Raw genomic sequence first — 25,035 nt, forward strand, 5'->3', positions numbered from 1 at the left:
ATCTGTTTCAAAATAACCAATTTGATGGGGACTGTCAGGCTCAGGAGAATGCCTAAAACCTGTGGTACTGTCTATGAAGCCATTGTGGCAGGCTCTTTGGAATTCCTCGTTCTTGCGTGTCACTCAGAACCTTGTGGGACTTGGGTCCTGACTACTAGGAAGGAACAATGTTGCTTGCTCCTATTTGGGCTTCCATATGGGCTGGATAGTAACTCAGTGGTAGAGTGCATGTCTAGCATGTATTTGGTCCCAAGAAGCTTCATTGGCTCCTTTCCTGGATTATCTGGGTCAAGTGTGTTGGTGCAGAGTTAGGTCTTCCAGGTTCTGAGTCAGCTTGTCACAGTCTATTTAAGAATTTATAGCTTGGTCAGGTGTGATGGCACACATCTTTAATCCCAGCACTTGGGAAGCAGAGGTGGGTAGAGCTTTCTGAGTATGAAACCAGCTTGGTCTATATAGAGAATTCCAGGCCAGCCAGGGCTACACAGACCTTGTCTCTCAAAAGAAAGAAAATTGTGTCTTGCCCGTGTGGTGATTCACAGCTATAATCTCAGTAACTCAGGAGGCAGTGGGATCAGGAGATCAAGGCCGTCTTAGGCCACATGAAATCCCATCTCAAAAACAACATCAAAAGTTTAAGTTTATGTCTGAGATTTTCCTTCCCTAGTACATTGCCACCCCCCTTCTTTTTGGCTTTTTGAGAAAGGGCTTTTCTCAGTGTAGCCCTGGCTATTCTGGGACTTGCTCTGTAGACTGGACTAGCCTTAAACTCAGATCTGCCTGACTCTGCCTCCCAAGTACTGGAACTAAAGGTGTGCACCACCATGCCTGGCTTGCACACTGACTTTTTGAGACAGAATTTTACTCTGTAGCCTTTGCTGGGCTTGATTTGCTATGTATAGACCAGGCTGATCACAGAAATCTGCCTATTTCTGCTTCCTGGGAACTGGGATTAAAAGTGTGTATCACCTTATCTTGCAAAGTCTAGCTTCTTGAGCACATGGAATTTCACCACAGAAAAAACTATCTGCCTCCTTTTTCACCAACACAAAGTTTGTAGCCGTTAGGCTCAAGTTATATTTATTTAACTTGGTTTTTTTTGTTCTATTAAAATGTGATGTTAGTAATATTCCGCAATCCAGCACCCTGTTTTATCACCCTCATTATTCTCTTCTATAGAGTCTTCTATTTTTATTCAACCAGTTCTGCCTTCTCTTATACATATATTTCACCACACACACACAAACACACGAAACAGTGTTGGGGATCCACATGCTAGACAAGCATTCTACTATTGAGTTACTCTTCTAGCCTTTATTTCATTTAATTATAAGTTATTTAATATTTGTTTACTAAGAATTCCAGAAGGGGCCAGGCAGTGATGGTACACGCCTTTAATCCCAGCTCTCGGGAGGCAGAGGCAGGCAGATCTCTGAGTTTGAGACTATTCTGGTCTACAAACTGAGTTCTAGTAAAGACAGTACTTGTTACACAGAGAAACCCTGTCTTGAAACTACTCTCCCCCCCCCCCAAAATTCTAGAAGGGTACAAATGGTTCTTATATAACCATAACCAGCTCCTCCAGTTGTATAACCATATTTTTATACCTTTTATATCTATGTTTAAGGGCTACATAGTGTTCCACTAAGTGTGCATACCTTGGTTTACCTATCATCTTTGTCTTGAACTTTTCAGCAGGTCTCAGCTTTTGCTGAAATATCCAAAGCTATAGTAGATTAAAATTTTTTTCCTAGTTGTGTTTGGCCTTATGCATTCTAGGCAAGTGTGTTACCAAAGAGTCATACCCCTGGCCACTATATTTTATGAATCTGCTCTTAAAATAATGTTACTTCATTTTCTTAGGTTGAAGTTCTAAGTTGGAAATAGTAATTATATTCATGATTTTTTAAAATTTATTTTTATTTTTTGTGTGCATATGTAATGTATGTATATAAGTGTTCATGTGTGAGGGTGTGTTTGTGCCATCCATGGTGTGCATAAGGTGGTTAAAGGACAACCTCAAGTATTAGTATCCATTTTTCACCTTGTTTGAGGCAGTTTCATTGTTTGCTACTGTGCTGCATACTCCAGGCTAGCGGGCCCAAGGGCTTCTGGAGAATTCTCCTGTCTGCCTCCCATCTCGCCATAGAAATGCTGAGATTACAGATGCATCATAGACACAATGGTATGCATCTAGCTTTTACCTGGGTTCCCAGAATCTCAACTCGGGTCATCAGGCTTGAACAGTACTAGCTTTTATTCACTAAGCTAAAGACATCCCTTGTCTAAGGGGTTTTGTGTATGGGAAATACTTGGCTAGTATTGTTGTATTCCTTTTTATTCAAGTTTTTAAACTCTACATTTGCAGACAATTTCATTGAAACTTTGAACACTGCTCCAAACACAGAAAAGTGAAATCTTAATTACCTGCTGAGATTCTTAGACCCTTATTGCAGATTTCATTGGTAATGTGTTTGGTTAGCACCTCCATATTTTTAATACATGATCTTATATTTTACCTGGCACGATGATGGGTTCACCTGAAAGAAAAAGTCGTTTCCTCCTGCCATAGAGCAGGTACAAGGTTACTAATGGTGGTTGCTTAGCTAGAACCTTTGGGAGTGCGCTTCTGCTGCTTTGGCCTTCTGAGGAGGCTGCTCTTAGGAGCCCAGGCTCACACACTACACTGTGGGGGTAGCCAAGACACCCTTCCGTGTTACCATCTGCTGTTCTTTTCTCCACCTTGGTATTCATCATGTTTGGGTCACAAGATGTTCTTTCTAGATTTGTTATGCATTTTACAATCTCAAGATGAGCATCTCCTTTAGCTCTTCTTGGTAGCTGAGCTTTGCTCGCTCTTGGCTGCTGTGTTTCCAGAAGATAACTTTTTTTTCCTTTCTCGAAACAGGGTTTCTCTGTAGCTTTGGAGCCTGTCCTGGAACTCGCTCTGTAGACCAGGCTGGCCCTGAACTCCAAAGAGATCCTCCTGCCTTTGCCTCTAGAGTGCTGGGATTAAGGTGTGCACCACTACTGCCCAGAGAGCATTGGCTTCTTTATGGTTCCGTATTTCCCTTTTCCTTCCTTGTTTATCTAGAAAGTAGTCAACCTTGTCTGTCCTAATTAACTCATACACTGACATACTGCCTTGTTTACATAAATTAACAACCATTCAGTCTACTTAGCCCATAGAGTTATATTGTTAGACTTTAAAAAATAAAATGGAAAAAAAGAAAGAAACAAACTATGTTTGTATCATTGTGAACTCATGACCTTTTCTGAGGTTCATCTTATTTTATCTGATCAGACAGCTTTCAGTTTTGAATGGAGCATGTTTGGTCAACCCCTCATGTGCTGCTATCTTACAGAACAGGCAGGTGGTTTCAGAACCTGACTCCATCGAATTGCACTTTTAAATTTTCTTTTATGTAGTGCTGGGAATTGAACCTAGGGCCTCACACATGCTAGGTAAGCACTGGGTTATATAAGTTTCCTAGAGTTCTTGAGTTAAGGACCAGTGCCTAAGTAACTTGGGTATGCTGAATTCATTTTATGATGGTTAGGTGGAGTGTGTGGTGCACGTACTTGAACAGTATGCAATCTACTCCTCCTCCTCCTCCTCTTTGTTTTGTTTTTCAAGACAGGGTCTCTCTGTGTAGCCTTACCTGTTGTGGAACTTACTCTGTGGACCAGGCTGGCCTTAAACTCAGAGATCTACCTCCCTCTGTCTCTGGAGTGCTGGGATTAAAAGCATGAACCACCATTGCCTGGCTCCATCCTTTTCTTTTAGCTTTTATTTTTTAATTTTTATTTATATTTTTTAAATAACAGTGCCTTACTGGTCTGGGACTTGACAATTAAGCTGGCTAGACAACACACTAGCAATTGCTTTCCCGCTTTCCCAGCACTGAGGTTAAAGGTGGACTACCAGGTTTGGTTTTGTTGTTGTTGTTGTTGTTTTTATTGATTTGGGGCAGAGGGCATGGAGGTATTAGTTATTATGCATGCTAGGCACTTGCCTACTACTGAGCTATATCTCCAGTCCACATTTGCTTGTTTGTTTTAATTCTGCAGATTGAATTTAGGTCCCATGCTTTCAAATCAAGTAGTTTACTGACTGAGCTATATCTTCCCAATCTATTATAGTCAGGATAGTCACAACTATGAGGATATACTAAGGACAGAGCTGAAGAGAATGTGTTTATGGATGTAGGTAAAGTTTTTGCAATTTTTACTGCAAGTTTAGCCCTAAGTACTTAATTTCTTTCTCAGTGTACCTATTTCCCACCCCTACCCCACCTCTTTTTTTGGGTGCAGAATCTTGGAATGTAACCCAGGCTGGCCCAGAAGCCATGATTTTTCTGCATGCTAGGATTACAGGTTTGCACCACCACGCCTTGCTTATGCTTCAATTTTTAACTGTGCTTCCTCTCATCTTTCTGTCTCATTGACAATTGTTCTATCATCATTTTATTAACAGTTGCCAGGCTTTCCAGGAGCTCTTTAACAGTAACACTAGCCATAATCATGAGTATTCTTGCTTTATCATGAATCTTGCCAGCATTGGGTGCATAAAGTGAACATACTCCAGAATTGCAGATGCACACTATTATTTCAGAGGATGTGAGCAAGGGAGAAGGAGGGAAAGTGGCTGCAGTGGATACCCAGAGTCAGACAGATGTGCTGCCCTGCCTTCAGCAGTATCATAATAAAGTGCTTGTGTTTGGGCTTATCTACTTAGGACAAGAGTGCCCCTTGACTCTCACCTCTTTCCTCTGTGTTTGCAGTATGATGCTGTTCCTATTCAATCCAGTGTGGTGCTATGTTCCTGCCCATCCCCATCAATGGTGAGGTCCCAGACTGAATCCAGTTCGGCCCCTGGCATGCCTAGTGGTGTTACCAGGCAGGGACCCACCATGGATGGCACCACAGCCGAAGCCCGACCAAATACCAACCCTTTGCAGCAGCACCCTGCCCAGCTGCCACCACAGCCTCGCAAGAAGCGGCCTGAAGACTTCAAGTTTGGGAAAATTCTTGGCGAGGGCTCTTTTTCGACAGTGAGTATGTGCCTCTGCTGCTGCTGCTGCTTATTGAGTGGAGGATTATCCTGAGATCACTGAGTGCTGAGAACTCCTGAGCAGGCACCTGAGCAGGCACGGAGATCTCCAGGAGATGGTTTCATGCCCTTGTGGGTTGCATTCTGTGAATGTCACTAGAGTCTTGGAGGGAGTGGACTCCCTGAGTGGACTACCTGAAGAAAGCTTGCTTAAATTGGTTTCCTTCCTTCCTTCCTTCCTTCCCTCCCTCCCTCCCTCCCTCCCTCCTTTTTTTTTCTGTTATGGTCCATACCTTTACTCCATATACTCAGGAGACTGAGGCAAAGGAGTTTAAACCTGAACATTTCAAGGCCTGGACATTTCAAACAAAAGCAGCTGTTGATTCATGTTACTTTAAAACTACAGTTAATGCAGTATGTTCTGTGTCTTCAGGTCTTACTGGAGGGGCCTTAGGAAGCCTTTAGTTTCTTAGGTTGAAATTTAGTATCTTTTTGGAGACTTTTGGTAACATTCAGTGACCTTTTCTATGTCTGGGTTTTTGTTTGTTTGTTTGTTTGTTTTTGTTTGCTTTCGAACCTAAACTATGACACTAAGTATTTGCTGGAGAGTTAGCCTACAGATTTCTTTTCTTTTCTTTTTTTTTTAATTTTTATTTATTTATTATGGACACACTATTCTGTTTGCATATATGTCTGTAGGCCAGAAGAGGACACCAGACCTCATTACAGATGGTTGTGAGCCACCATGTGGTTGCTGGGAATCGAACTCTGGTCCTTTGGAAGAGCACGCAATGCTCTTAACCACTGAGCTATCTCTCCAGCCCCAGATTTTTTTTTTCTAACTCCAGGCCAAGTGGGTATTTCTGCAGAGTGGCCAAGGGGTCACTCTCAATTCCAAACAACTGCCAATGAAATAGATTTCTGTGTTCCATTTCCAGTCTGAAATAGGCACTCCAGAGTAGTTCCAGAGGGACTAACTTTTAGAAAGTTCCTAAACAACCATTTGTCTTATACCTGACCTTGTGAAGAATCCATCTGTGCAATTTGTTTCCTCTTCTTCTCTTTATTTATTTTTTTGGAGACAGAGTCTCACTTTCTTGCCCTAACTAGCCCAGAGCTTCATGTGTAGCTCAAGCTGGCCTTGAACTTACAGAGATTTGCCTCCTCTACCTCCTGAATGCACACATTAAAGATGAGTGTCGCCAAGACTAGCTGAATTTTTTTCTTAGCTTTATATATATCTGTGAAAGATTCTAAAATACAAAGAATATAAAATATAGCTTATTTATACTCATCTCATTTTAAATTAACTGAAATTTACTTTCACTGTAACAGCTCTGGTGGTAAGTTTGTTTATAGGATTGTGGCCTTATGAAAAAAGCCTTCAATCATGAAGATTGTTCTCTGTGCCTTTGGAACGCACCACGCCTTACAGGAAGAGGAAACTGCTTTGAGATCCCTGGGTGTTACACTCAGCTACAGATGATATTCTAGTGAAGTTCTTCCTTTTTTCAATTTACTCCTTTATATTTTTTTTCGCATCATCCTTCCTGGGTGGCACAGTCATCCTTCTTATTCAGTGCCATTTTGAACTTATGCCATGAGGTACCTGGGAAAGCACTGCCAGCAGGAGGCTCCTTCCTGGCTCTTGAAATCTATAGTCCTGGATCTCGAATGAGGTGTTACACTGATTCATCTCTCTATTCCTGAAATAGCGAGCACTTAAATTAGATTTCCAGGGGAGGAATAAAGGGCATACAGTTAGCCAGATTGAGCAGGATATTCACTTGGCAGAGCTTTAAGCTGGTGCTAGAGAGCAGACCTGCTCCAAAGTACACTATCACATCCAAGATAGTAATGACATCACTCCTGGTGACAGGGAGCAACATGTCCCTTGCAGTTCTTTAGAAGACTCTCTCTGTTTTGCGGGAAACCTGCTTATGAAATGCTAAGTTTAGAAACCAGCTCACAAACTGGGCATGATGGCACATGCCTTTAATCACAGCACTCAGCAGGATAAAACAGGTGAATCTCTAGGAGGTCAAGGCCAATCTGGACTACATAGTGAGCTCCAGGCTAGCCGAGGCTACATAATGAACCCTGTCCCCTCAAAACAAACAAATAATCCCCTCCTGAGAGTGGATTCCAGTAAACCAAAGTACTTTCCAACAACTCCTCCTTTCCTTTTCATACATAGGAAGTTAATCATGCATGTTCATGAAGGAATGTGAATATATATATTCTCCATTCCTAAGGGGGAATACACTACTCCAGCCTGCTCCCCGACCCTAGTGGCTATGAGTCATGTATATACAGCATATTTTTTCAAAAAGTTCTTTGAGATCTTTCTACTTAAATACTTTGAATCCTGCCTTGTTCCTGATGGCTGTGGGCATCCCACAGTACTGTTTCGGGACTGTGTCTACAGAGTTCTGTCACAGGTGACCCTTTGCTATGGTTATTTTCCACCAGGCTCAGTGATTTCTTGAGGCATGTTTCATTTGCTCTTTGATTCTTGGTCTGTCATTGCAGGTGTCTAATAACCACAACAATTTGCGTTTATCAGCCATGTTGGGGCAAAAGCATCTTTGGCAAAGCTGCCCCTCCGCAGGCTCTGGCTAAACCTTGGGCCTTTCAGCTCCTTTTGGTCTGGTGCTTCGGGTGTGCCCAGAGTTTGCTGGTCTTCTGTCCCTGAAGCAGAGTCTGACAGGCAGAGGTGTGCTCTGTTTGGAAAGCATTCTGTAAAGAGGGTTTGTTCTGTGCTATTTTAGTTCTTGGTACACAGTAGAACCATAGCTATGTTCATGCTATTAAATGAAATATATGACAGCAATTATTTGGAGAAGCCTAAGTCAAAGGCAGCTTTTTACCACGACCTATATTGGAAAGTCATATTCTCTCTAACTCTGTCTGCCTGTCTTTTGTTTGTTTGTTTGTTTTCCTCAAGACAGGGTTTCTTTGTGTAACAGCTCTGGCTGTCCTGGAATTGTTTTTTTTTTTTAAGATTTATTTTACACACACACACACACACACACACACACACACACACACACACACACACCCAGCCACCCACCCACCCACCCACCCACACACACACCATTCCTTCCATGTATGTCTGCATGCCAGAAGAGGGCACCAGATCTCATTATAGATGGCTGTGAGCCACCATGTGGTTGCTGGGAATTGAATTCAGGACCTCTGGAAGAGCAGTCAGTGCTCTTAACCTCTGAGCCACCTCTCCAGCCCCTTGTTTTGTTTTTTTAAGATAGGGTTTCTCTGTGTAACCCTGGCTATCCTGGAACTCGCTCTGTAGGCCATGCTGGCCTCAAACTAATCTGCTGGGATTAAAGTCATGTGCCACCACTGCCAAGATGAAAAGATATTTTGTTTGTTTGGTTTTATTTTTTTATTTTTTGCTTTTTTGTTTTTCAAGTCAAGTTTTCTATAACATCCCTGGGTGTCCTGGAGCTTACTTTTTAGACCAGACTGGCCTTGGACTCACAGAGATCTGCCTTACAAGTACTGGGATTAAAGGTGTGTGCCGCCACCACCACCTGGCAAGACATATTCTTGAAGTTATTTTTCTTTCTTTTTTTTTTTTTTAAAGATTTATTTATTATGTACACAGTGTTCAGCCTCCATGCCTGCAGGCCAGAAGAGGGCACCAGATCTCATTACAGATGGTTGTGAGCCACCATGTGGTTGCTGGGAATTGAACTCAGAACCTCCAGAAGAGCAGTCAGTGCTCTTAACCTCTGAGCCATCTCTCCAGCCCTGAAGTTATTTTTCTAAAGAAATTTTCAGTGCCCACTTGTGGTATTTGGACTTGTCAATCAATAAAATTCTTTTTGTTTGTGAAGGGGGTGTTGAAACAGGGTCTTACTGTGTAACAGTGTGGCCTGGAGCTTGGAATCCTCCTACCTCTGGCTTCTGACTGAGTGTTAAGATTATAGGTGTGCATTGTTGGTTCTTAAATTTATACTTTGACTATATCATGAGAACTTCTGGCAGCTAACTGATTATGAACATTTCTTTTTTTTGTTGTTGTTGTTTTTTGTTTTTCGAGACAGGGTTTCGCTGTGGCTTTGGAGCCTGTCCTGGAACTAGCTCTGTAGACCAGGCTGGTCTCGAACTCACAGAGGTCCGCCTGCCTCTGCCTCCCGAGTGCTGGGATTAAAGGCGTGCGCCACCATCGCCCGGCTGATTATGAACATTTCAAAATGATGGCACAATTACTGTTTGCCACTTAATGTTTGCTGTCATGTTACTATTTTCTTTTAGAATATTAACACAGACAGTGGCTTTCTGATGTGTTTGTTAGTGCAGGATCCAGTGTAACCTCAAGTTGTATGTATGGACTAGACAGCCTGTGTAGGTTGACATTGACTTACCTGATTCATTCATTATTACACTGTGTTTTCCCCCCCAAACCAGGTTGTTCTGGCCCGAGAACTGGCCACTTCCAGAGAATATGCTAGTAAGTACTACCTCCAGTGAGCTGTGTGTCTGGGATTCAGGGGCAGTGTGACTTTTGTACATACGGCAGCCTGGGTAGTGGTAGGGCCTGTGCTGATTTCAGTCCTATGATGAAGGTTAGTCTTCTAGACCATGAAAGCTTGAGTGGGTGGTTTTGGGAAAACTACAGTTTATGTCAGTTATCTTTATAAATTTACTATTTTTCACATTTTCTAATATTAGTAAACTTACTTCTTTCTTAAGTTAAAATTCTGGAGAAACGTCATATTATAAAAGAGAACAAAGTCCCATACGTAACTAGAGAGAGAGATGTGATGTCACGCCTGGATCACCCATTCTTTGTGAAACTTTACTTTACATTTCAGGACGACGAAAAGTTGTGTATCCTTTGCACGGTCAGTGATGTCTGAAAACCACCTTGTGTTTTAGATTAGTGACTATGTTGTTTGTTCCTTGAAAGGAAAGGGCACAGCATGGATCCCTGTGGAGACTAATATCCTTGGAGACAACAGATTGTACCAGCACACGGCTGAGGCTCTTACTAGTGTGCCATCTCTGAAGGGGAAACCTTCCCACAGTGTTGGTGTTTATCGATAAATATTGTACCTAATGGGTTGCTGTTTTAGCCATAGTTGCTGAACATTGATGCAGAAATGTCCCCTCATCCCTTCAGCCAGTGTTCTGGAGTGTCTGTTAGGTATTATTGACTCCTGCTTTTGAAAAGTGAGGGCCTGAGAGGAAAAATAATTTTGGGTCTTCTCAGGCTTCTGGAGTTGGCACCAACTTCTCCATACCCTCTTCCATTTTGAGCTTGGTCAGAGGGACAACTTGACTGGGCCTTTGAGAAATTCAAGAACCCAGAGTGCTGTGTAGCTCTGTCTCCTGAGCTTGCTTAGCCCCTCCCATTCCTAGGGCTGTTTGAACTGCCTCTCCAGCAGTTCTCCTTGCATGTATGTTCAGCATTGTTTGTCCACATTCTTCTTCTTCTTTTCTTTTTAAATTTATTTATTTATTTATTAATTATGTATACAATGTTCTGTCTGTGTGTTTGCCTGCAGGCCAGAAGAGGGCATCAGATCTCATTTCAGATGGTTGTGAGCCACCATGTGGTTGCTGGGAATTGAACTCAGGACCTCTGGAAGAGCAAGCAATGCTCTTAACCACTGAGCCATCTTTCCAGCCCCTCCTCCTCTTCTTCTTCCTACTTTTTATTTACGTACTCATTTTTTTTAAAAAAAATTATTTATTTATATATCTATTTATTTTGAGACAAGATTTCTCTGCATTGTACACGGTTAGCTTTGTAGTAAGAATACAGTGGGTGGTGGCCATTGTGTGAAGAGGGATCACATCTCAAGCCAGGAGGCAGAGGAAGTAGGTGTGATTGGACTTGCTTCTTTTTTGGAGAATTTCCAATTACCAGTGAGTTTCAGGAGCCCAGTGCCCCAAAGAGATGCTGTAAACCCTGCTTCTTAAAGATTCTCCCACCTCACAGTCCTACCACCTGGATACCAAGCATCTAGGCACATGCACCCTTGAGGAGACACTGGATAGCCAAGATAGACTCACCCATGCTTGACTTCATCTATCAGGGTTACAGTGGTAGGATCAAAGCTTAGAAGCCAGACCAGAATGTCCTTGCTTGGTCTTGGTGATTTCTAAATGATACTGGCCATCAGTCCAGGTGGAAAGAACTCTAGGTCTTTGTCTAATGGCACATACTGTTCTTGGTCTAAGACCTAGAAGGTCGTAATGACCTACCTCCCATGAGAATGAGATCCAGTGGCTTCTCCCTTATTGGTAATCCTCACTATACATTGTATTGAGAAAGAAAAATGAAACTTTTTGCATGAAGAAATGCCCAGATACGACACTGTCCTTCATTTAGTCATAATTTCAAGTGAAGGAGAGGAACTAGTCCTTGTCTATTCACTTTTCATTACCCTTGAGAGACTCAGGATGAACCCACACCCCTTCAGGACAAGTGAGATGAAGCAGAACTTGGGGACACTTCTGCTATAGACTGGAAACAGACAGATTACTCAGGAACTACTCAGGGTTCTTCATTAGATTTTACTATAGCAGCCTGGGAAAGTGAGTCCAGAGGCTTGGTCAAGAGTAAGGTTTCCGTATCTTGGTGTAGTCCTGGCTTGATCAGAGCCAGTGGGGGAACCTTCCTCTTCACACACAGATGAAGACCAAAGAGTTCTTAGACATAGTTCTTTCTACCCCCATCATCTTTAAACTTCCACCAGACCAGGCTGCCTGCTTGTCTTCATTATGTCTCATTTGCAGCATGGAGTCAGGACCACAAGACTGGGTTCTAGTCCTGTCCATTATTTGCTTTGTGAACTTGAGTCAGTTGCTTAATCTCTCGGCCAGGTTCCTCCTCTGCAAATTGCATACATTGGGCTATTGAGCTTCCTCATTATAGGCATTTGGTTGTACCTGCCCTCCCAGGGGCTCACCCAGTCTGTGACAGTTTTTGCTGCCCTGGAGCACTGACTATGGCCAAGGGGGTGGAGGATGCCCACTAAATTGTTGAAGTCTAAAAGAACATTCCGGAATGGGGAAGGATGTGATTGCAGAGAACCAGCAGCCTGAGAAATAATCCCAGGCACCTGTTATGTTTAAGACAACTTGCATCTGCTTCCCTCCTGAGCAAAGACCTATAGGTGTCCCTCTCACAGGAACCAGGAACCAGTGAAGGATCAGCTAAAGAGTAAAACCATGAAGCCAGAAAGAGAAGTTACTTCCTGTTCCCTTAATATGGCTGTGGACTTATACCTGGGCTCCTAACTGGCGAGGCCCTTCTGCCAGCTTATGTCAGGCTAGAATTGGTGGCTTCATGGCATGTTTTAGGGTTTTATCTATTGATATGATAAAACAAACAACTTGGGAAGTAGTGGTAGTGGCATTTCTCTGTATTTTAATAAATAAAACTTGCCTGAGGATCAGAAAAGCCGCATTGGCCAGGTAGCAATGACACACACCTTTAATCCCAGCAGCCACACTAACTGCCATAGAAACCAGGCGGTAGTGGTGCACACATTTAATCTCAAAATAGAGAGGATTATAGAACAGGAGGAGACAACTCTCAAGTACAGTCTCATTCTGAGATTCTTGGAGGCAGGATCACCTGAGGTTGAGGTAAGAGCCAGTGGCTGGCTGTTTTGCTTTTTGGGTCTTAAGGTTGAAGCCCAATTTCTCCCTCTCTGAGCTTTTATTAATCTTGCTTCATTTGGGAAGAAAAGGGTTTATTTCATCTTAGAGTTCCACATCATCGTCTATCACTAAGGGATGTCAGAGCAGTAAATTAGGGCAGGGATCTCAAGACAGGAGCTATTGCAGAGGCCACAGAAGAGTGCTGCTTACTAGCTTGCTCCCATGACTTTTTCAGTCTGCTTTATTGTACAACTCAGGATTACCTTCCCAGGAATGGTACCACCCACAGTGGGCTAGGCCTATCCACACCAGTCGCTAGTTAAGAAAATGTACTACAATCTTACCTACCGGCAAATCTTAGGAAGGCAGTTTTTTAATTGAAAATTTCTTTCCAGATGACTCTGACAGTGACCTGCCCAGCTGCATCCTATCTACTCCCCCAAAAAGGAGATTGATGCCATGTTTTAACTAGTTTTATGTCAACTTGACACAAAGCATAGGTAGTCAGAGATGGGCCTGGCTGGGAGCATCTCTACCAGCTTTGGTTGTAGTCCTGACTCTTCTTGGTTTGTTTTCTTCTCCAGAGCTTCAGGCTCCCTCCTTGGTGGTTGACAGGAATGCCTTGACAGACAAAAGCCAGAACGGAGAAAGTTGTTCACCTTGGCTTCTTTTATGAACTTCAAACTTGGATTCAGACTGCTGCTTAGTTTAGTCAGCATTCGGGCCCTTGTGTCCCAGGCTGCCAGGGAGGTGTGGTATCTGGAGATTTCCAGTAAGAAGCACAAATGATTGGTGCTTTGGAGGAAAACAGTCATTTGGAACTGTTTCTTGTCAGCGTTCTGTCCCCTTTGAAGAAAAATCATAAGTAGAATATGGGGGCGGGAGGTGTGTGGGAAGGAGAGGCTGACTATTTCTCATCTCTCCAGCAGGTATTTCTCAAATAGATCAAATGAATCGGAAAACTAAAATTGATATAAAGCATGTCACTTTTATGCACAGGATTGTTAGCATAGCCAGTGGAAGCAGCAAGGTCAGGCAAGGGCCGTGGTGTAGCCACTCGGTTCTGTTAGGATGCTGTTTTCGGAACTGTGTTCTCCTGCACTTTAAAGCTGTCCACAAGTTGTTAATGCTTTGGCCATGGTCAGTTGGTCCAACAGCCGTCTAGAGGCTTCCTTTCCTGGGCCACAGAGGCCTTTGAGGACCATGTGTCTAGAAGGGCACCTGGACTGAGAGGTGCTGTTCATGTTTTTTCAGGGACTGTCATTGTCCTCTTAGAAATCCTGTGCTGACACCTGGTCTTGGAGCATAGGTACCTTCAATTTGCACTTTATGAAAAGAAAGTTCTTATGGGGTTTTTAAGGTTAATTTTTAGAAAACAACAACAACAACATATTTTTCCATTCTTCCTTAACTGCCAATGTTCAGATTTTGGCCTTAGTTATGCCAAAAATGGAGAATTACTTAAATACATCCGTAAAATCGGTTCATTTGATGAAACCTGTACCCGCTTTTACACGGCTGAGATTGTGTCTGCTTTAGAGTACTTGCACGGAAAGGGCATCATTCACAGGTAATGGACACTGCTCCAGATGGTGTGTACAGTATAGTCCCTGGAATGAGTGATAAGGGACAGTGACTCTGAGGCGCACAGATAACCCACACCAGCTCTCTGGGGTCAGCGTTGGCTGGCTTTATAAAAGTTATGGTGTAGGTATTTCCAGGTGATGGCTCACTTGAGAAAGCTGAAAACAGGCTGGAAATGAAAGGAATCTGCAGTTCGAAGTCTCATGTCTAAGTCATCATTTCAACTTGGGTGAGGTGTCTTCCTGTGACACTACCAGATCAGTTATCTGGCGCTTTTTATTTTGTCAGATGTATAGCTTTTGTATCTATTTAATTCTGGTCACATTTTTCATTTCTTCATTTTGATAAAGGCAAATTAGAACTGTGATTTATGAACAAAATAAAAGTTAAATAAAATGTTACTAAAAATGGCAGATGAAGCAGAGAGGGTGGCCGTGGAAGCGGAGGTGTTAAGATGTTTGTAACAACTCACCTGCTTGAAGATAAAAGTAATACAGTTATAAAATGATTTGGGAATGCCTATATTCTATGCTGTTGATTCTTGTTTGATATGAACTTTGGGATTGTATTCTTGGTTTTTAGTCTGTAAAGGAAAAGAGTCATCCCTTTATTGTGTTTCCATCAAAATGTACAGTGTTTTGATAATGCTGCTATTTTAAACATTTCATCTTAAAGGTAAAATTCTAATTTTACAGAGACCTTAAACCAGAAAACATTTTGTTAAATGAAGACATGCACATCCAGATCACAGATTTTGGAACAGCAAAAGTGTTATCCCCAGAGAGCAAACAAGGTACGTTTGCTTGATTTTTCAGTAGAGCCTTGTTTTGGGCTTGATGCCGAGAGCAACTTTGAGCAACATGTTACACTGTATGATTCCTTTTGACGCTTCATAGTGTGTGAAATCTAGTAGTAGATAAGGACCAAAGATAGCTCGGCTAGTTCTTGCTCCGTAGAACATATGTCAAGTCACTTGTGAACTAAGGGTAGAGTTGGTGGCAGCTATATGTACTACAGGTGATATTTTGAGAGCACATCCTTGAACTCCATTGTCTTCCTCTCACCCATCCTTCAGTCTTCCCATCTGATGTATATAGCTGCCTATGACGGCCCATGCATCCTCAGGAAAATTATATGAGCAAGGGTTAATTTTGCCTGTTTATTTCAAGTTCTGTTCAGTGTTAGCACATAGCCTTGGATTATACTGTGACACCTTTACTGTTGGGGGTCGGGGTGGGAGTTGCTGAGACTCCATTTGGGCCAGAAAAGTGGGATGGCTTCTGCCACTAACATCCTCATTGGATAGAAATTGCCCACTCAAGAGATATAAAAAATAACAATTAGACTCCTAAGGACTCTGCCACACCATTGAATTGAGACAATAACCCAGAAATCCAAGGTGAGATGTGATATCATCTAACCAAGGCAGAACATGTTCAGAAGACAAGATGGGGCAATGGGAAGAGGAGGAACATGTGTGAAGTGATGTGCACTCAGGAAATAGCACATCCGTCATTTGTTCTGTGAGGACAATGATGCTGTCTGGGGGAAGGAAAGCTGCCTGGTAGGTTAATAATGACCTTCCAAAGGGTCCTTGTTTTCGAGATGCATGTGACTCTTTTTGAGCTGTGTGACCTTTTTGCCTATGCTTGGGGTCACAGGAAGGCACTGTGGGATATGGTTGGCCACAGGCTTGGAGCACAGTTGTTTTAGTGGAAGAAAGAGTCTGATAGGCACTTTGCAGTGTGTAGTTTTATGGCTATAGCTACCTTTTGGAAAAGACCATGCAAGAGCACAGTGTAGTAGGCTTATGGCCCGTTTCTACAAACAGCAAGCCAATACATGGGAACCAGGCAGGATTATAGCTGGGACTGAAATAGAGTCTAGGCAATGAAACAAGTTTTGTTCACATGGTGCTGTAAGAGATGGCCAGCTGGAACCTTGCATTTCCTTCTGTGTGCTGTTCCCACATGTGTTCATTGTCAGACTTTATATGTTCTTTGCCTCTGTACAGTCCTTCTGTACTGGTGACATACCTGTACTACTTTCTGGGGATAGCAAGCCTTGCCTTTGAGGAAAGAGACTTCCTTAGGTGGTGTAGTATTGTGCCCTTGCTGCCCCTTCTGTCATTGCTAAACCTGATACCTGACTGACTCATTCCAAGTCAGTAGTAGTTATCCTTCTGTCCAACAATGCTGATTTTATAGACTTGGTATAACCTTATATTATAGCCTTGAACATTGTTCATTTTAAAGTTACACCAGATAGCCACTGTAATGGTTCTGTCCCTTTAAGAGCCAAGCCCCGCCCACTCCCCCTCTGCTGAGGCAGGCTGATCTTCTTGCTTGCAGCCTGAGTCTCTTCCTTTTCCATCTCCCTCTTGAAGAGGCAGCTTCTGCTTCTCCTCACTTTTCCCCTTCCCCCCTTCTTTCTCTCTCACTCTCTGTCTCTCTTTCTGCTCTTCTCCTTCTCCCTCTTCCATTCCATAACCCACTAAATATCCAACCTCAGTCTGCATGGCGTGCCTATCCATGTCTCTGTCCCCCTGGACCAGCACTTGGGGGGCAAAGACAGGCGGATCTCTGAGTTCGAGGCCAGCCTGGTCTACAAGAGCTAGTTCCAGGACAGGCACCAAAGCTATAGAGAAACCCTGTCTTGAAAAACAAACAAACAAACAAACAAAAAACAAAACAAAAAAGTATAAAAATGTAGCCCTGCTGTATCTGCCACATGGAAGCTGAGTTCTTATGTTTCTCAGGAGCCTGAAGTGAATGGATGTGGACGCTAATGTGGCTTCAAAGCATCTGGTGTCTACTCTGTGGCTTGCAGATGAGTGTCTCATGGACTAGGACTATAAGCAGTGGAGTGTAGACAGTCTTTTTGCTCTAGTTATCTTGAATGCCCAAGCTACTGGTGACTAAAAAGAGGATGGTCTCTGATCTGCAGCTGTTTATTTGTGCCCATCATGTGTTCAGTGGGTATCTAGATGCCACAGGCCCAACAGTGAGTACTACAGACAGGACCTCTATCCTTACATTGCTTTGCTCTAGTGGCAAGATGATGGATGAATGTGATGAGTACCTCCTACAGCTGGTTGTTAGTAGGAGGTGTCAGGTGGATAGAATATAGCGGGTATCCTTAGTAAGGTCCTTTGGTTGCTCAGTCTAGTCCAGGTGACCAGCTGAGCTGACAGCCACCTCCCATCTGCTATAGTTAGATATTGACACTCTGAAGAATACACAGGAGAGCCAGTGTGGTTTGGGGCCAAGGATTGTATTTTCAAGTATGACCTTTTCTTTTTTTCCTCCCATACTTAGCCAGGGCCAACTCATTTGTAGGAACAGCACAGTATGTTTCTCCAGAGCTGCTCACAGAGAAGTCGGCGTGTAAGAGGTAACTTGTTTTCAATATAACTTAGCCCTTCCCTTTTCTCTGTGATACCTACTAGGTTTAGTCATGAGAAATTACTATGTGAAAGAGAGACTTTAGTAGGTCTTAAATAGCTAAGTATGAGCCTGGTACTGTGATACATCCCTTATAATCCCAAAGGATGAATTAGGAGAATCATGATTAGTCAGCGATATATGGTGAAACCTTGTCTCAAAGCAAACAAAAATGGTTGGGCATGGTGGTGCATGCCTTTAATCCTAATGCTCAGGGTCAGAGGCAGGTAGATCTCTGAGTTCAAAGCTGTCTTAGTCTATATAACAAGTTCCCAGACCAGCTAGGGCTATAGAGTGACAAAGAAGTTAGTCTTCTGCTTTTTTAAAACATGTATTTGCCATTTGCTATGTATGCATTCTGTTTTTATAATTGATGATTCCTTGCTGGTTGTTGATTTTGGTAAACTGCTTTGTATCTGGTTTAGCCCCAGCTGCCTGGCCTTTTGTGAGTTCTGAACATAGGCATTCTACTCTAACAGGTTGCCAGGGGTCACCTGTGTAAATGAATGCGTGAATCTGGTTAGGTAGCACTGACAGCTTTGGAAAATCTAGAGGTGTGCCCAAAGGGACAAACAGTTGCCTCAGAATTTGAGTTCTTAACTTGGGCCAGACGTTGTACTGGGTCAGATCTTTTTTTTTTAGTCTATTTATTATTTATGTAGACAGTATTCTTGGTATTCTGTCTGCATGTATGCCTGCAGGCCAGAAGAAGGCACCAGATCTCATTACAGCTGATTGTGAGCCACCATGTGGTTGCTGGGAACTGAACTCAGGACCTTCAGAAGGGCAGGCAGTGCTCTTAACCACCAAGCCATCTCTCCAGCCCCTCTTTGTTGTTGTTGTTTTTTTTTAGTGTGTATTAATATTTGCCTCTATGTATGTATGTTTATCATATATGTATCCAGTGCTTGCAAAAGACCAGAGAAGACTGAAATTATAATTGTGAGCTGCCATTGCAGGTACTGAGAACTGAACCTGGGTATTCTGCAAGAGTAGCAAGTACTTTTAACCACTGAGCTGTCTCTCCAGCCCTTAACTTTTTAACTGTCGCAGCTTGGGGTAGGGTGTGTTGGCTTATAATGGATGAAGGCCAGGGATATCATTTAGCATACTTTAATGTGAAGATGAGATCACCAATGTCAGCAGTGCTAAGTGATGGGTGCTATTTTCCAGTTTCTCAGTATATATTGTTGCTGAAGAAGAAGGCTTTTCTTACTTTATTGAACTGTCATGTTCTATTGGTGGTGCTGATTTGCCTATATATTCCCTGGGGATGATATAGGCCCTTGACCTCAGGTTTACCCTCTCATCACTCTGATAAAACAGACAGAGCTGGAACTCTGGAGTTCCTGCTTCAGGGTTTCAAAACTTGCCTCATCTGAGACTTTAGAAAGCCTTGATATGCTGCTTCCAGAGCCAAATGCAAATGACAGAATGCTAAGATAGTTCACAGAGGAGAAACTACCCAAGCCCTACTGCTTTAGTTGCCACATTCTAGAGGAGACCTGAGAGGCCCAGGTGGATTGGTCTTACCCTGGCCCTTCTTCTGCTTCTTTGTAGCTACTTTGCTACTTGTTTTTTTCCTCTCCCTCTATTTTACCTAGAGAAAGCACTAAAGAAAACCAGGTATAGAAAATAGTAAGCTAGGTGTTAGAGTGAGACAAGGACATGTGTAGAAGTTTTTTTTTTTTGATATTTTTTTTATTGATAAAAGAAGAATAAAGAAAAAAAACAAATTTCCACCTCCTCCCAGCCTCCCTTTCCCTCCCCCTCCTTCCACTCTTCTCCCCTTCCCCCACTCCTCTCCCCCTCCCTCTCCAGTCCAAAGAGCAGTCAGGGTTCCCTGCCCTGTGGTAAGTCCTAGGTCCTTCCCCCTCCGTCCATATCTAGGAAGGTGAACATCCAAACTGGCTAGGCTCCCACCAAGCCAGCAGATTGCGTAGGATCAAAACTGCGTGCCATTGTCCTTGGCGTCTCATCAGCCCTCATTGTTCGTCATGATCAGAGAGTTCAGTTTTATCCCATGCTTTTTTTGGTAATAGTCCAGCTGGCCTTGGTGAGCTCCCAGTAGATCAGCTCCACTGTCTCAGTGGGTGGGTGCACCCCTCGTGGTCCCGACTTCTTTGCTCATGTTCTCCCTCCTTCTGCTCCTCATTGGGACCTTGGGAGCTCAGTCCATTGCTCCAGTGTGGGTCTCTGTCTCTATCTCCATCCATCGCCAGATGAAAGTTCTAGGATGATATGCAAGATATTCGTCAGTATTGCGCTAGGATAGGGTCATTTCAGGTTCCCTATCCTCAGCTGCCCAAGGAACTAACTGGGGGCCTCAGCTTGGGCACCTGGGTCAATTCTCCTGCCCACCCTAAAGTGGGTCCCTTAAGTAAGAATTGTGGTTCCGTGCTCCCCTATCCAACCTTCCTTTATCCCGATCCCATGTGTAGAAGTTTTTAACTTGTAATAGTTATCTTCAGGGGAGCTGAACCATTTGGTAATTGTTCCTGCCAAGAATAATACCATAGAAGATGCTCAGAAAAGCAAATTCAAACTTCCTACATTCTTGGTCTTAAGGGATAGAAGTACATTGGAAGCTGAAGGTAGGGTGGTAGAGACAGAGACAGTAAAACGAGCCTTATTTGTCATTTAAATTACACCAATGCCATTTTTTCTTTGTATTTTCCCTACCTTAAAGTTCAGACCTTTGGGCTCTTGGATGTATAATCTATCAGCTTGTGGCAGGACTTCCACCGTTCAGAGCCGGGTAAGAGGGATTCTGTACATCTCAGACTTCTGAGCCTATCACAGCATACCCCACTGCCAACAACTACTGGGAGATCTGGACGAAGGTTGTACCCAGTGGGGACAAACTTCCACCGTAACTTATAAATATGTGGTGCTTGGGGGTTTTAGTAAGAGCTGTCCTGGGAGGTGAGGGTGATGTTGGGTTGTTCTGTAAAAGTACACCTAGTACTAGAGATTTGACTCTTGCTCAAACAGCAACATTTTTTTTTTAATTCACAGAAATGAGTATCTTATATTTCAGAAGATTATTAAGCTGGAATATGATTTCCCAGAGAAATTCTTTCCTAAGGCAAGAGATCTTGTGGAAAAACTCTTGGTAAGTATTTTGAATCTTCTGTGGTGAGGAATCATCATTGCTACCTCCTAACTTTTGTTGTACTCATGGGTATCCTTTTGAAAAATGTGCTTAAGGTAGACAGTGCTATAGATAGTTAAATATTTTTATTTCATCTCATCATAATCTCTTTCACTTTCCCAGTACCTAATTCTTGACTTTAAAATAAGAGAGGAAGTTACTATATTGTTTTGCATGTGTTCATTAACATCACATTTTAAGTGATTGTCACTGAGTGACTGGGATTATCCCAGTGGCAGATGGCTGTTAATCCTGCTTCATTGACATCTGCCCATGTTAACTTTAGAGTGTAAGCTACATGAAGGCTTTAAAGATCAACCTGGGTAACAAGACAGAGAGAAACAGGTTTACCCAAGAAAGAAGTGCCGTTTTATGTTTAGAAACAGGATCTCTGCCCTGGAGCTTTTCATCCTGACCTCCTTCCTTCCTAATTCTTTGGGAATCAGGGTAGGCCCCAGGTTGCCTCTTCCCAGCCATCCTTCTGGGTGCTTTTCCTTCATTGCCCTCAGTAGGGAGTGGGCTTGAGTTAACCTTGCAGGCATAGGAGTGACTGTGCCACAGCCTTTGAGAGATATGATGTTCCACCCAGTGAGAGCCGGATTGTTCATTCTTTGTTCTTAGAGACACTCAGTTAATTTTTTTCTTTGTATTAGAATACATTTATTTATCTCTGAGGCAGAGTATTTCTGTGTAGCCCAAGTTGTCTTAAAATGCTTGATAGCCTTCTTGCTTAGTCTGAGTGCCAGGATTATAGTTATACACTACCATGCCTCGCTTTTTTTAGTTAGCATTTTTTGTTTTTGTTCTTTTTTTTTTTTTTGAAAGACCCCACCCACCCCATACTTGCTTTGTAGACCAGGCTGACCTTAACTCACAGAGATCTGCCTGTCTCTGCCTCTCAAGTGCTGGGATTAAAGGTGTGGACTACCATACCCACCTGACAGCATTTTTGTTTTCAATAGTGAGCATTTCTTTCTCTGTCTCTCTCTCTCTTTTGTTTTTCGAGACAGGGTTTCTCAGTAGCTATGGAGCCAGTCCTGGAACTCACTCTGTAGATGAGGCTGGTCTCGAACTCACAGAGATCTGCCTGCTGCTGCCTTTCAAGTCTGTCTCTCTTTTTAAACAATATTTTTATCCTTTGAGAATTTCAGACATTGTGTTTTCAACATATACACTCCCCAGTTCCTTCGATTATCACCCTCCCATACCTTCCCAGCTTTGGAATTTCTTCTTCAAATCCAGTTTGTGCTACCCAACTAGTCTTAGGAGTAGAGCCTGCCCCAGTGTGTGGTCAGCTTACCAGAGCTCACATCATCTTATAACATTTTTAGCTGCAGGCTTTAAAAACATACTTGCTGCCGCCCTCTATTTTGAGGTTGAGACTTGTTTTACCTGTGGGAAGAAAAGGGCAGAGCCTTGGGTTGAGGTAAACGTCCTGGTCAATCTTGGCTTTTTCCACAATGGCATGGGCAGGCCTGGGTATGGACCGCAGTGTCCCTACTCTTTCCAGAAGGTCTCAGAACCTGAAAACACTTGCACAAAATAAATAAACAAATAATTACATTTCAAACCTGACAGTGACATGTTTTGGTTATCGTTTAAGGTTTTAGATGCCACAAAGCGTTTAGGCTGTGAAGAGATGGAAGGGTACGAGCCTCTCAAAGCTCATCCATTCTTTGAGTCCATCACATGGGAGAATCTGCACCAGCAGACACCTCCAAAACTTACAGCTTACTTGCCAGCCATGTCAGAAGATGATGAAGACTGCTATGGCAACGTAAGTTGGCACCCATGGGGAGTACAGGCAAAGAGAATTCTGCTTGCCATGCTGTGTGGATATGATTCCTTGGGACTGTAATTTGTGTGACTACTGGTTAAGATGTGTGAGTGAATACTGTGGACCTGGTGGTGGTGGAATGCTTTGCTCTGATGAGTAAAAGACCAACACACCTTGTGTGCGCTGATTCCTGTTCTTATTTCCTCAGCTGGTGAACTTTTACCTATTTGGGGATGGGGATGGGAGGAGGCAGGATGTGGTTTGGACTTGTGGATGAGAGACCAGTGCCTTGCCCTAATCTCTCACCTCCTGACACTGGGTTTCCTGGAAGCTCATCATAGACAACTTTTGGCTCAGATCCTTTTTGAGATATATATATCTTAATGTTCTGGACTACTTCTTATTTTTTTCAAGAGAACCCAGAATGCTACTGATTTGAATTTCCAGGGATGTGGTGTGGGTGGGTAGACTCCAGTCCCAGTAGCCTGATGCTCAGCAATAGGTACCTGCTCTGTTTCAGGGGTACCACCGCCTTGGGTTTATGCTGTTACTGGCTTCAAAGCAGCTTGCCTCCAAATAATTGACTACAGACATAATTTTTAAAAACTTTCTATACAAAAAAAATAGAAACAACAGCAAAAGAGACAGAAATAAGAAACTATAGTTTGCCTCCACAATTACAGTCTTACCCAGACTCTGCTCCCATTGTGACCTCCATATTTAAATTTTTTTAAACAGTCGTTGATTCAGTCAATTTTTCTCATTTGATTTCTGTTTTCTTAACTTATTTTATCTAACTAGTTGTCATTCATGGAGTTCTATTCAATTGACTGAGCAATTCTGACATTTCCCTAAAAGCCTTCCAAAGCAGCCAGGCTTGTGGGGGTTAAGGGCTGGGTGTTCTCAGCATTGAGAAGGCTGAGACAAGAAGATTGAAAGTTGGGGCTGGAGAGATGGCTCAATGCTTAAGAGAACTTTTTGTCCTTGTGTAGGTTGTGAGTTTGATTCTCAGTACCCACATACTGGCTCACAACTGTCTGTAATTCTAGTCCCAGGCAATCCGACACCTTTTCTGGCCTCTGGGAGCACTAGGTACACACACACACACACACACACACACACACACACACACACACACACACACACAAGTCCTGTATACATAAAATAATAAATGCCAAGATTGAAAGGTCATGGTCAGTCTGGCTACAAAGTTAGGCGCTGTCTCAAAACAAAACAAACAAACAAACAAATCAAACAAAGAGGGTCTTCTAAAGCTAAACTAAAACCATTGCTGTTTTTTTTTTTTTTTTTTTTTTTTGCCTCTTATAGATGAAGGAATTCTCTGTCTTTTACTTGCTGGTTGGCATATCTCCATTTTCTCCTAAAATGTTCTTTGTGTCCAGACTTGTTGGGAGTGGAACTCAAGTGCGTCTCTGCTGATTGGCCAGTTTCTGCATTGCCTGCTGCAGCATACTCAGGCCCTGAGCCAGGAGCTCCTCCCCCTGCCCTACTTGCTTCCTAAGTGCTCATGAGTGGTGTCCTTTTGGGTCATATTAGAGAGTGCTGATGGAAACCTTGGGGTCCTCTTTACTAAAACTGTTAATCCTGTAGAAGTTAACTAGGACTGGCAGGTAGTCCTTCAGCCTATATACTCTGTCCCTTACCGTCACTGCCACAGGCAGCTGATCTACGAAAGAGCTGTATAGGCTCCATTATCTTCAATATTAACAGTCAGGATCATTTTTTTCATGTGTATTTCTACATGCATATACCCCTAGCTGCATTGTTGAAGACAGGGGTTCTTTTTGGTTTTTTCAAGACAGGGTTTCTCTGTAGCTTTGGAGCCTGTCCTGGAACTAGCTCTGTAGACCAGGCTAGCCTGGGACTCATAGAGATCTACCTGCCTCTGCCTCCCAAGTGCTGTTTTTTTAAAATATTTATTTATTTATTTATTATGTGTACAATATTCTTTCTGTGTGTACGCCTGCAGGCCAGAAGAGGGCACCAGCCCCCATTACAGATGGTTGTGAGCCACCATGTGGTTGCTGGGAATTGAACTCAGGACCTTTGGAAGAGCAGGCAATGCTCTTAGCCTCTGAGCCATCTCTCTAGCCCCGACAGGGCTTTTTTTTTTTTTTTTTTTTTGGAAAGCTTTGACTTCTACCTGTATGATCTGGCTCTCTCAATGGCAGCAACTTGGTTTGATTGGGTGGCTGCTTAGCTCTTCCAGTGTTTTAAGGGCTTCATAAGCATCTAGGCATAGAACAGTCTGTGTCAAAGTTCACCTTTAGACAGACTGGGCCTGGGGAATGCTGGGACAGAGGAAGTCTGTTCTGTAGGTATTCCTTTTTCATGACTGGAGCAGCTCAGTGATGTGGAGAAG

At 43.0% G+C, this 25,035-nt stretch overlaps 1 protein-coding gene across 1 annotated transcript in view; it reads left to right on the plus strand.

The window, feature by feature from the left end:
* Pdpk1 (3-phosphoinositide dependent protein kinase 1) overlaps positions 1 to 25,035 on the plus strand; it is a 70,403-nt gene that overhangs the window by 28,051 nt on the left and 17,317 nt on the right. Inside the window, exons 2-10 of the mRNA XM_075941676.1 lie at positions 4,785 to 5,054; positions 9,488 to 9,530; positions 9,773 to 9,910; positions 14,120 to 14,264; positions 14,974 to 15,071; positions 17,596 to 17,671; positions 20,411 to 20,479; positions 20,740 to 20,836; positions 22,479 to 22,652. Coding sequence (XP_075797791.1) covers positions 4,785 to 5,054; positions 9,488 to 9,530; positions 9,773 to 9,910; positions 14,120 to 14,264; positions 14,974 to 15,071; positions 17,596 to 17,671; positions 20,411 to 20,479; positions 20,740 to 20,836; positions 22,479 to 22,652 — 1,110 coding nt within the window. The remainder of the gene's footprint in view (positions 1 to 4,784; positions 5,055 to 9,487; positions 9,531 to 9,772; positions 9,911 to 14,119; positions 14,265 to 14,973; positions 15,072 to 17,595; positions 17,672 to 20,410; positions 20,480 to 20,739; positions 20,837 to 22,478; positions 22,653 to 25,035) is intronic.

Source organism: Microtus pennsylvanicus, chromosome 11 (genome assembly GCF_037038515.1).
Source record: "Microtus pennsylvanicus isolate mMicPen1 chromosome 11, mMicPen1.hap1, whole genome shotgun sequence".
In the NCBI taxonomy this organism is placed as follows: domain Eukaryota; kingdom Metazoa; phylum Chordata; class Mammalia; order Rodentia; family Cricetidae; genus Microtus; species Microtus pennsylvanicus.